Consider the following 12,994-nt stretch of genomic DNA (forward strand, 5'->3'; position numbering starts at 1 on the left):
AAGAATACTGAGGAAGACACTGACTAATTCAGGGGAGGGAAGGGGCCTCGATGGCTTTTCTGGCCTCCTTCTGTCCTTACGTGCCCTGTATTTATATTTGAACACTTGCATTACCCAGCATATAGGCTATTTAAGGTCAGGAAAGCATTGCAGTAGCACAGCTGCCTCCAGCAAGTAGTGCTTGACATCACCAAACCACACAGAGGAGCACAGCCCTTTCATTGGCTTCAACAGCAAATATCTGCAAGCAGAATTGTTTCGCTCTATTTGTACAGGTTTTTCCACTGCACTGTGGTGTCTGCAACTTCAGTACTAACCGAGTTTTGTCCACTGAAATCGTAAACAGCTAAAGTTTCCTCCTCATGTATTTTAAGTGACCCCTAACCAGAAACCAGTTCAAAGAATTTAGTTTTAAAATCCAACTAAAAAGAATCTACACTTTCATCTTCTAAAGTTTCAGTTCTTGCCAAATTTAACTTGTCTTCCTCCGTGGGATGTTTGACACATACTGCATGCACATATTAAATATCACACTTGAGATCTCTCATTTAAATTCTGTAATATTCTTTGTTGACACACAAGAATGTTTTTCAAAATATACAGAAAGAGTCCCTTTATTTCCCCCCATTAACACAATGGCTACATGATTTGTAGAAATCATGAAAGACAGGAATGGTTTATAAACCCACTGAATTGGAAGGATTTCAAAACACTGCTACTCAATGTCATGTTTGACAAATGGCTTAAATAAGCATTTTCAAATCTTCTTAGCTAGATACATCAATGATGAACCAAAAAAAAAAAAATCCCCCAAACCCCAAAAACTGAAACAACTCAAGGCAGGTGTGCCTCACAGTGTACACCAGAGTTCTGGCTCTTAATCATCCAGATCAAGACCTGCTAGAATACAGAAGTTCCTCCCTATCTGAGTGCTCAGGATTTCTTCCAAAAAAAGTCAGGGTGGGAAGTGGTACATTGAACATCCAGATCTTCTCCTAACACCAGTTTTGAATTTGACCATGGTGCAAATCTCAGAGGTGGGTCCCACAGTTTAGCTGTTGCCTGTGACAACTCAAAGACAGCAGAGGAATTCAATGATTTGCAATGTAAGAAAGTAGGGAGTGTAACACTCATTTGAAGTACAAAAGAGGACTACAGGTATAAGAATATTTATCCTTGATTAAAAAAAAAAAAGTTTCTTTAAACATAAAATGAATATGCAACTCCTTGGCTGTAAGGTAGCCCACAGGCCAACTCTAAATACCTCTCTGTGCTTTTTTCAGGTTACAGATTAATCAGGTCCTGCTAGTCCTCTGGAAGTGCTGGCTGCAGAGAAACGAAAGATGCAAAACATAAAGGACTCACAAGAATCCCTGCTCTGCATGATAATGTTTTTGGCCATTTCTGCTCTCTACATAGATCAGTTTACATGTTTTCCTAAAAGCAAATCTACAAAATAAAGCATATCCATTCCATTTAAAGAATGTCTTTCTAAGTTGCCTATAATCTGCACTTTCACTTAAATAAAGCTGAAGTTTAGTATAGTTAGAGGATGTCTGTGGTGGGTTTACAGTTCAACAAATCCTTGTGATTTGTTAAGGGGATTCTTCAGAGGAAAGCTCCTAGGAAAGAAGTTCTCAATATTCCTGAAGGGGAATCTGTTATCTAGGAGAAGATTACTCAACAAGAAGTCCCACACTTGATATTCTTTTATACATTTTCTCCAGGTAAGTGCAATGTGCAAGTGCTGAAAAGGGTTTCAGCTGAGCCAGGTAGCTCGTCTAGTTAAGTAGTGGGATGGACTGTGACTGCCTCATATGCCTTAAATGAAATAAGCAATACAATGAATCACATTTTTGACAATACCTTATTCCTACTATGGAATACTTCCTACAGTTAAGAAAGCATTAAAGTTCCTTTCAAGAATGCATTACATTTAAAATGCCACTGATTATTGGCAGGAAAGATGGAGGCAGAAAGCAAAGGAAAATGAAAGTTGTTACCTAGTACTACTGTGGGATTAGGAAACTTCTGGGAAAAAGGCAGGTTGGCAGAGGAGCCAGCCCTTCTGGTAATCTCAAAGGATGCACTACAGTCCTTCCCTTTATCACACAAACAACAGGGCCAAGATCCCCCCACTTATATTCTCCCTCCTGCCCATCAGATTCCCTGCAGGGCTGCTCCTCTGCCATACTCCTCAATTCATGCTCCCTGTGCCACTGCATTCCCTGCCAAAACATCAGCAACAGGAATGTGGTTCCTAGAGGCTACTGCCAGCTCTCTCCAATTGGGGGAGGGCCAGCAGAGCAAGAAGACAACAGAGACAATCAAAACTGATGTCTTTCACATACAACTTAATTCTGTGTTTCACAGTTTTCAGAGATTTTATTTGAAAATCCTCAACTTTTCACTTTCCAGTGGTCAGAGATTTGTACATATTGCATGTGGCCATCTGGAAGCAAGCACTAAACAGTAGCTGACTTTTTGTTAATGGTTTTAAATAGTAAAGATAGGAAAAGTCTGAAGACAACACTTTAATGTGCAGATCATGATGAGAGTGAAATTCTCTGAAAACAAATGATTTAGTCATCATATTCAGAAAGCAAACCACAGATCCCAAATATGCAAAAATCAACTTCAAGAAAGTGTACTTTGTTAAGATACCATGTTCTGTAGTGGTGGGTTTGCATTTACATCAAGAACTGGGAAAAATACCCACGCAGCAACAAAAGCGGGTTCAAAGTGTACTCCAGGAAATCTGAGTCTTCGTAACGGTTAAGTAAATGTGCCTTTCTATACCCACTGCATGTGCTGCCAAGATTCTAATTAACTCAATTAACTACACTCTGACAGTTTTGGTAATTAATATCCAGTTAGAATGAATACAGCAGAACAACTAAATCTCAACTTTGATCTGAAAGAAAAGCTTCCATGACCTGCTCATGCCACTTTCCATTCTTTATCAGCAGTCCTGGCTAACTGTGGAGGTCCCAGCTGACTGGAAATCAGCAAATGTAATTCCCACCTATAAGAAGGATCGTAATGAGGATCTGGACAACTACAGGCCTATCAGGCTGACCTTGGTGCCAGGGAAGGTCATGGAGCAGATTATTCTGAGTGCCATCACATGGCACGTGCAGGACAAACAGGGAATCAGGCACAACCAGCATGGGTTTATGAAAGGTGGTTCTGCTTGTCCAATTTGGCCTCCCCCTGTGATAGGGTGACCTGCTTAGTGGATGAGGAAAAGGCTGTGGATGTTGTCACTGACAAGCCTTTGACGCTGTTTCTCATGAAATTCTTCTGGAGGAAGTGGCTGCCCATGGGTTGGACAGGTGCAATGTTCACTGGGCAAAAAACTGGCTGGCTGGCTGGGCTCAAGGAGTGGTGGTGAACAGCTACATCCAGAGGTGTTCCCTAGGGCTCAGTACTGGGGCCAGTGTTTATTGATGATCTGCATGAGGGGATCAAGTGCCCCCTGTATGAGTTTACAAATGACAAAGTTGGGTAGGAATGTGGATTTGCTGCAGGGCAGAAAGGCTCTGCAGCAGGATCTGGATAGGCTGGATTGATGGGCTGAGGCCAAACGTATGAGATTTAAACAAGGCAAAGTGCTGGGTCCTTCCCTTGGATCACAACAACCCCACACAATGCTACAGACTTTGGGAACTGTAGCTGAAAAGCTGCTCATTGGAAAAGGACCTGGAGGTGCTGGTCAACAGCTGAACGTGAGCCAGCAGCATGTCCGGGTGGCCAAGAAGGCCAATGGCATCCTGGCCTGTATCAGAAATAGTGTGGCCAGCTGACCAGGGAAGTGATTGTCCCCCTGTATTCGGCACTGGTGAGGCCACAACTTGAGTTCTGTGCTTAGTTTTGGGTCCCTCAGTTCAGGAAGGACATTGAGGTGCTGTAGTGTGTCCAAAGAAGGGCAATGGAGCTGGTGAAGGGTCTTACTAAGAGCAGCTGAAGGTACTGGGGTGGTTTAGCTTAGTGAGAAGGAGGTTCAGGGAGGACCCTATCTCTACAACTACCTTAAAGAAGGGTGTAGCCAGGGGGAAGTCAGGCTCTTCTCTCAGGTAACAAATGACAGGACAAGAGGAAACAGCCTCAAGTTGTGTCACGGGAGGTTTAGACTGGATAGCATGAAAAATTTCTTCACCTAAAGGTTTTTCAAGCACTGAACAGGCTGCTCAGAGAAGTGGTGGAGTCACCACCCCTGAAGGTATTTAAAACATGTGTACATGTGGCAGTTAGGGACATGGTTTAGTGGTGGACTTGGCAGTGTTAAGTTCATGGTTGGCCTTAATAATCGTAAGGGTATTTTATAACCTAAACGATTCTATGATTACATTTATGGATAAAGTAGCACAAGCCTCACACTTACCAGGTAATTTTTTAATTTGATGCCATCAGTAACTTTGAATCACATTTCTTCTGCAAGAGCTATTTAACTGCAAAGAGACAGTCTGTGGAACTAAGCATGTTTAATTAAACTAGTGCTTCAATTGTGATTTCCCAGCAACTCTGTATCTGACTGTTGTGTTTTGATTTTTTTTAAAGTAGCATTTAACAATAGCACAATATCCATGAAAGAACAAATAACTTGGCCCTAGAGAAATTCCAAGCTCCTCTGTATAAATTTTACAATTCAAGTAGGACTTGATGTTTTCATTTCATTTTCAAGAAAAACTGAGTCAGTTATTTTTAGGTTAACATTTGACCCCAGTTACCAGACCTTCCTGCTTGCTCTATTACTGCCATACCACAGACCATAGAATAAAACAGATGACACCTGTTTCAAACTTCTCTGGTCAGCCTAAGTAACTTTATGGAAAATAATTCAAGGAGTGCAAGCTGGCTCTACTGCTGGTCCACACAGTTCTTTAGAACAAAAGGTTCTGCATAAAAAACCCCAAAGATTCCTGTTAATTCTTGGGAATGAAAAAAATCCTGCCACCTGTGATGGACACAGTTCACTATTAACATGGATTGATTCTGTTTAGCAGGCTTCCTTTCTCCTACAAAAGCACTTCAGGAAAGGAAGATGAAATCTGCTGTGTGTGTTCTAATGTATTAGGGACACATCTGAGAAAGGCACTTCAGTACTGCACCAGGAATGTCAGAATGGCAATAAAAATACTCTCCAACTCTCTAAACTCTAACAGCAACACAGGCAGTAGAACAGACAAAAACACTTGGATATATCAAAAGAAAAGTAAGACTTTTTTACAAAACTAAAATGAATTTTAGCGGCAAAGTAAATACAATCTAAAAAAATAAATTAAAAAATAATCCCTACGACAAATAGAGAGGAAGATTTTAAAAGTACTAAGTACAGCCTAATCAGTACTAAAAATTACAGCAATTTTCAATATTGTTGCCACAATTAATTTTGACTAATTAAAAGTCCTGTTGACAATCACACTGTACAAAGATACAAGTTTAACCCAAAATACCTTTATAATAATAATAATGTCTGACAACCTAAAGAAAAATTACTTTGTTCCCTTTTTCCTTCATTATCACTCTTCGTAGGAGGGTAAACATGTCTAGAAGCAGTGATACCACAGTAAAACTGCTGAGGAGGATATTTTAGTAGAGTACAGCTTAACATTTAAAAATACCTGTGTTGAAACAGGGATTATTACAATGAAAGGTGGTATACTCATAGCACATGACAAATAACATGGCAGAGAATTGTTTGCTTAACTAGGGTACCCTGAAAGAAAGTGTATGTGCCCAGGTGAAAAAATGCAACATCTTAATGGAGGGATTTGATCTGAAGGCAGCAAATGTGTTTAAAACTTCTGAAATTCCTGTAGACTATTCTACCCTACTCAGAAGTATGATGTAGAGGAAGGGAGTTGAAGAGGGCTGTGTTGAATCACCTTTCCATTTTCTTTTGTGATTTCTTACTAATTCATTTATCTACATGTTTTTCAATCATACAGGGAAATAAGTGGTAAAGTACTTGATATATCATGTAAAAACATTCCCTCTACCATCACGTTAGAGAACTTTATGCATACAGGCTGACACTCACAGAAAAAACTTCCATGAAGACGTAAACCCTTCCCAACATTCAGCTCTAAGTTTTGCTCAAGGAAATATTGAGTTCTAGATTGCCACAAAATGTGCATGGGACCAAAAACTGCCCCCTCTCTCCTACATGAGAAGCTGGTAGCTCATTACCTAGCAACAAAATCAGCCCCACTGAACTGCCTCAAGTATTTCATACCTCGACAAATAGGTCTAATTGCTTAGTCTCTTAACTGAACAAAACCACCTTAAAAATCTCACTATCTGAACCATTTAAAGACAGCATTAACATATCCTCCATTAAAGCACCATTTAGATGATGGACACATAATCTTAGCTCTTCAACAACTATTTTCACTAATTGCTCTATAGCAGTTTCAGGGAAAAAAAAAAAAAAAAAGGAACAATCAGTACAGTGGAACACTTGGAATAGAAGTACAAGTGGATCTGTTTTGACTGCCAGTCCCTGTCCGCCCTGATCTCTTCTGAAGCTGTCAACAGGCCATCAGAAGTTGGCTGCAGCAAAACACATGATGTTCAGAACACAGGAAGAGTTGCAAAGCAGAGCTACACTGGCAATCAGGTTATGGTACTGGCTACAGTTTCAGAAGACTTGATTGATGGGGACATGCCACACAGAGCAGGTAGTAGATACATCTGACTCACTGGCCAGACAGCGCACAGAGGTATGACCAACCAAGGATTAATGGAACAGAAAGCGCTGCAAAGCAACAGTCTTTCCTCCTTCTTCCCAAGGCTGCAAAGATGTTCTGGGATTTGAAGAAGACATGGATTATCTTGGCTGCCTACTAAGAATTCTCCTGAACTCATCAACTCAGATGCACAGACACATTTTAATACAGCAAACAGATCTTCTGACTTCTAAAAAGACAGTCATATAGAAAGGCCTAAGCATGACCACCCATTCAGTGACTGTGTATTCATAATTATTCTGAAACAGGAGGTTTCAATTGTGGCAATATGGAATGCCAGCTTCAAAGGTAGAAAGTCCCTCACAGCAGCCCTGCACCTCAAACTCAGCAAGAGGCGGTACTTGGCAGTAAACGGGTAATATTCTATGGTTTTCCTCCTCCAATTCCCAGCAGAAAGCACAGGTAAAAGACAGGAAACACCTTAAAGAAAACACACATGCTTAATTTTCCCTTCATTTTTTTTTTCCATCAGTGAAAAAACATACAGAAACATTCAAAGCCTAAGAGTTCAGACCAGGTTCTTGTTATTCTCCCCTGCCCGTATGAAAAGGTTAAATGCAGTCACCGAACTCTGCATACCACCCTCAGTCACGAAGAACCCTCTGGCACAGCTCCCAGACCAGTAAAAAACGACCATTTCAGTCCCCAAACCATGGAGCCTGATCCATTTAAGCAAAACAAGTTCTACTGACAGCTGGTTTTCTTAGCATATTCACGTCTGCGTATTTATCAGAGAAAAGCCCTCCAGGACAACAGTGTTTATTGCAGGATTATTTCTGTGAACACAGGGAAGACAGAACTCACTGAGTAACAGCGTTTCTACCCTTATATATTTTTTTCTTAAAATGTGAACCAAGATGAACCCAGTTTTATTTTCTTTAGCATGGATGACTCATGAAGGGAAAAAAAATTACATATATTAAATTTTTTCTTTTAAGAAAAAAACCCAGAATCTTCTGATCCACATTCACGTGTAGTATGCTGACACACATTTTAAGCACTAATACAGAAATTAGCTGTTCAATCCTGCACTGACTGCGTAGATTTAGAGTCTAATGACTTTTAATAAATAGAAACCAAAGATGTAATGGGTAGTTTTATTACAAATTTCATTCACATATGAATATCTAACATACTTCCACAAAAAAGGTAATTTTGAACAAGCAAGATGCTTTCTACTGACAGGTTTTGAGATGTTATGAATAACACGTGAGATGTAACAGAGACATAAAGGGTAAATATCCCAGCAGCTCCTCGATGTGCCAAAGAGTGCAGAAGCAGCCTCAGAATATACCTGTGCCTACCCAGCTCAGCTGTATGACCTTCCACCCAAAGCACAGCAGCTATCAGTGAAGGATGGAAGAGTATCCTGCAACAAGTCCCACACTCTGAGGTGGGAGGAGGTGAAGGATGAGCTGCAGACACACACTCAGGATGCTGACGAGCACCAACCTCTCAAGTTGTGTGGTCAGTCTGCGCGGTTTCTCATCTTACCACTTCCTCCAGAAGTGTGTAAAAACTGTTTTCTATGATACTACAGTAAAAATGGTAGGCTTTTTTCAAATAAATATGTATCATAAATATCCCATGTTTCATTTTAACTTGATCTAATTTTTGAAATAACTGAAAGCAACTGTTATTGGCGTCTATATGCTTATTGATGCAGTGTAACAAAGAAAAAGAAAAATTCTTCAAATTATAAAATCAAAGTTTTTTTAAGTGACTGATTTCAAGTTAAGGAACCATTAACTAAATGTTGCTGCTAATGTGTTTTGAAAAACTAGTACTGAAATTAATGTTTTCAAATTAGCAAGTTTTAATGAAAGAATTAAACCAGGTATAGTTACGAGTAGTCATTGTTGAGATTTTTATAAATTAACAAAAATGCTTCCTGTCCCAAAGTGTGGGGTTGGTTGTTTTACTGAAAGAACTGGACTTGACACTCTGCAGCCAGATATCACACCATAGTACTTCTCTACTGCACTTCTACTCCCTGCTCAATATGTGAGCTTTTTCAAGCCAACCCATGTACTAATGTCTTCACCCCAAACCATAAAGGGTGGACATTTCCCTCATTTTGGAAATCTCTTCCAGAGTCTATGACAAAGTACAGTCAAAGTCTTGCTAGTATTATGTTTGCTATACATCTAAAAACAGAGCAATCATCTTTACAAAAACCTTCCAAAGCAAAAAACCTATATTCATATTGCTAGGACTCAAATTTGCTGACAAGATCTGTGGGTATGTATCATTTTTAGAAAATGCAATGTGGGAATGCATGTTTATATGGCAAAGTACAAAAGCAATGAAATCTCTTGGGAAAGCAGGAGATAACTCACGTTACACAAACAGGCCCTTTGCTCTTATTTCTCTACAAAGCTGAAATGTTATTTCATATGTCAGGAAAATGCTATTCCTGTTTGCTTGTTCTTCCTAAGGTGAACATATTTTAGTATTAGCAAAATAATTGTGGGAATTCAGTATTTTTCCTTTTGTTGAGTACTTGGGAATGTTATGTTGGGAACTATCAACTACTTCTATCAGCTACTACTACTTAGTTCAGTTCAAAATCTGCTGTATAAAAAAAATACAGTGGTAATTTGCTTACATGGCTTTTGTAGATGCAATTACTGCTAGCAGCAGGAAAGAACTTTTATAAGCAGAACACAATTCAAATGTAACATGCCAGGGACTCAAGTCATTAAACTAATCCTCAGGGCTTCTTGAGGCTTTTTGTACTTTTGGCAAAAAGTATAAAGAAGTATGCACTGTTGCTTCAGTTCCCAAACATTGGAAAGTTAAATATCTAGACTGTCAGCCCTTGCTAAACAGAGCAGAGATTGGTTTTGGGAAAAGAACAAGAGACAACCACATCTTCTGTTACTAGACTGCAATTGAACAAACATTAGAAAAATACCCATACATTTTTTCATGGCACATAAAAAAGCAGCCAGTAGAACTAAGGGAGGTGCAACAGCTCACAAACAGCTCTGGTATTACAGGTTACCAGTGCCTAGATACTGTGATGAAATTAAATCAGATGAGTGAAGTATCTTGACTTTGACACATCAATAATGTGCCATGGTGTGGCACAGAACTCCAGGGTTTACTGGCATGATTTTAACATGACTACATAAATGACAAAGTCATAAATACATCAGACATGTCAGATAGGTACCAACACCCCTCAAATATTTTTCTGCTGTATCGCTCTACATCACACATCTAAAATCAAATGTTCTTTAGGGCTCTGAGAGAAAATGCAATACTTTTAGGAAGAAAAAGTATTTGATTGCTATTCTGCTTGCTATCAAGAGGTTAACATCTTTTTAAACATACAACTGAAAGTGGGAAAATAAGCAATGTATTCATTAGCTCATGGATCATTTAGACAGACATACCTGGGTGGCCTGAAATACACTTAACCATCAACATGTGACTATAACTGAAAATACATCAGAGACTAATGGCAGCCCATTTGCTTTTAGAAGAGCTCAGAAGAAGTATCCTTTGAAACATGGAAGGATAATTACATGTTGAACTACAATTATTCCCTAAACTAACCCTGACAAAAAGTAGTGAATTGATATAAAATATGAAAATGTAAAAGCTACTAAGTATCATGGAGTCATGGAATCTCCTGAGTTGGAAGTGACCCACAAGGATCATCGAGTCCAATTCCTGGCCCTGCACAGGACACCCCAACAATCCCACCATGTGCCTGAGACTGTTGTCTAAAAGCTCCCTGAGCTCTGTCAGCCTCGGGGCCGTGACCACGTCCCTGAGGAGCCTATCCCATTGCCTGACCACCCTCTAGGGGAAGAACCTTTTCCTAATATCCAACCTAAACCTCTCCAGGCACAGCTCCAGCCGTTCCCTCAGGTCCTGTCACTGGTCACACAGAGAGCTGCCCCTCATGAGGAATTACCAAACATTTTGATCTGTGTTGTGCGAAACTACGTAAGCTCAGAGCATGAGGCCGAGGACTCTTCCTGCATCCTGACAGTCACAGCCCAGCCTTGAGCTTCTTGAGCTTATTAGAAACATTGTCTGTTCCCAGGGACTAACAGGTGTCTAGCACATACCAGCACCTGCTTCTTAATGAGCAGCCTTGGAAACTTGTTCTTCTTGCCTGAATAAGAACCCAAGTAGGATAATATTTTTGCTACTGAATCTTCAAAGAGAGTTCCCCACTCGAACTGTGGTCAGGACAGAAAATTGCTGTGACTAAAGCCCACTCTCTAACAACTCTATAAACAGCAGCCCAAAGTGTGACCCTTGGAGCTCTCAATTCCCAGAATGTGCATGTCTCAAACACTGGTACCGGATTGCTGTGGAGCCAACCAAAGACTGCTGGTAACAACTAAGGACTGTTGGCATTAATAGGCCTGTGACAGCAGGAAGTGCCTCTGTGTCCCAGGGCCCTGAGGCTGCTGCCCTGCTCCCACCTGCCTGGGCCCAGTCCTTGCTCCATGCCCAAGGCCCCGCTCCGATCCCAGTCCCATCCTGGTCACGGCTGCCTGGTCCCAGTCCTATGACAAATGTCCAGGTCCCCACTCTGGTATTCGCTCTTGATCCCAATCCCAGCCCTGGACCTATGACCCATGTCCAAGGCCCTGCTCCAATCTCTATCCCGATCTTGCTCCTGCTACCAATATATGCTGTGTGTTTGCACATATTTTCTTAAATAAAGTATCCTAAAGTCTTCTGCCTTTATCCCGGTTTTTCTTTTCTAAACTGCATCCAAGAGTTTATCCAGATCAATGTTTCTTCACTCATACAAACTTTACCCCCAAGTTACCACCTTAAAACTGTAGTAGTCAGTATTTCCTATCTTTCCTTCTCTACACAGAAGAATTACCACCAGTCCAGAGGAAAGTTGCTACAGTATTAACCCAAAAAATAACACATCACTCAAACAATGCTGGATCAGTTTGATTGTGTTGTACTTGAAATGTCTAACATAGTTACTTTTTTGACACATTACAAGACTGAGATAGTGAAGGGAAGGAGAAGCATTAAAACATTCTTAATTCCAGAAAAGGACTAAGAGAAATTTAATGAAAACAGATTGATTTCTAATCCTCACCCTCCCATTTTAGGCGTAGAAATTTGTTTCTCAGCAAATCTCTTTGCCAACTGGTAAACAAATCTGTAAGGTTCAACACTCTTAAAATTAAATATTCAGATATTCTCCTGAAAAAAGCAACCTATAAACCTGCAAATTCCTAAAACACAGCTAACAAAGTCCTTTAGCTACTACAACAATATTTTATTCAAATATATTATCTTTATACAGAGAAATTACCTTCTGAAGAAAAAAAAAAAAAAGAAATTCCCCACCCCTTCGCCCACAAAAGCTATCAGCTGTACCATGGGAGGCATTCAAAATATACTGCTACAGGAAAACACAGTTTACTTTTCAGAGATTATGATAATATCAGGTATATAAAGGACTAGCTGAAAGAAGACCTGTCATTTCTCCACCACACACACACTTGCAGTAATCACTATAACTTTCAGCAATTTAAAGCAATAGCAAGTTATCACCTAGTCAACATTTCTCACATATATAAGGAAAAAATTGTAAAGTTCAGAAATGAAGTACAATAAACATTCCAGAAAAAAAACTTGTGTCACTCACTGTTCAATACGTGGGGAGAGGTACAGCTTCGGAAAAACCTGAGTAGCTTCTGCATCCTCAAAACTAACAGAGAGAAGTGCAACATCTTCTCCAGGATCTTCATTCACATCCTGTACATTAAAAAAAAAAATTAAAAAAATAGAAAAAAATAAAATGGCAAATAACAAAATGAGTACTTACAAGCTTACAGATAACAACTATCAACTAAATCAAATACCAATTTACCTAGGAGATGCCTAAGTAAGGAATCTAAAGTGTAACCACTGTAAAACAGGTTGCAAACTTATTCTTTCTTACTATATTAGTACTTAAAAATACTAATTACTTTAGTGATTTCTTTAAAACAAAAATAAAATTACTGGATTACCAAGTATGCAGTAGTGTAGTAGCTCTTCTTCAACTAGGTGAATTATAAATTTCAGTAAAGACAGAGATTTTATTTTTAAGAATTCCTGGTTTAACACTAACATCAGATGCAGATGCTGAAGAACTTTTTAAAATCTTATAACATCGCAGAGTCATGACCACAAATTTTATATTTGTTATTTTTCAAAGTAGTATATGGTCAAAATTTTTTGTTGTATTAACTCCTACTTAC

General features: G+C 39.5%; 1 protein-coding gene across 1 annotated transcript in view; it reads right to left on the reverse strand.

Moving 5' to 3' along the window:
- The window catches only part of LOC114064851 (BRISC and BRCA1-A complex member 2), a gene marked incomplete at its 5' end in the record, with an annotated part of 142,417 nt that overhangs the window by 65,618 nt on the left and 63,805 nt on the right, over window positions 1–12,994 (reverse strand). Inside the window, one exon of the mRNA XM_027898242.1 lies at window positions 12,397–12,506. Within this exon, the coding sequence (XP_027754043.1) occupies window positions 12,397–12,506 (110 nt within the window). The remainder of the gene's footprint in view (window positions 1–12,396; window positions 12,507–12,994) is intronic.

This window comes from Empidonax traillii, unplaced genomic scaffold (assembly GCF_003031625.1).
Source record: "Empidonax traillii isolate 1590-97213 ecotype Southwest subspecies unplaced genomic scaffold, ASM303162v1 scaffold586:size682069, whole genome shotgun sequence".
NCBI classification, from domain to species: Eukaryota; Metazoa; Chordata; class Aves; order Passeriformes; family Tyrannidae; genus Empidonax; species Empidonax traillii.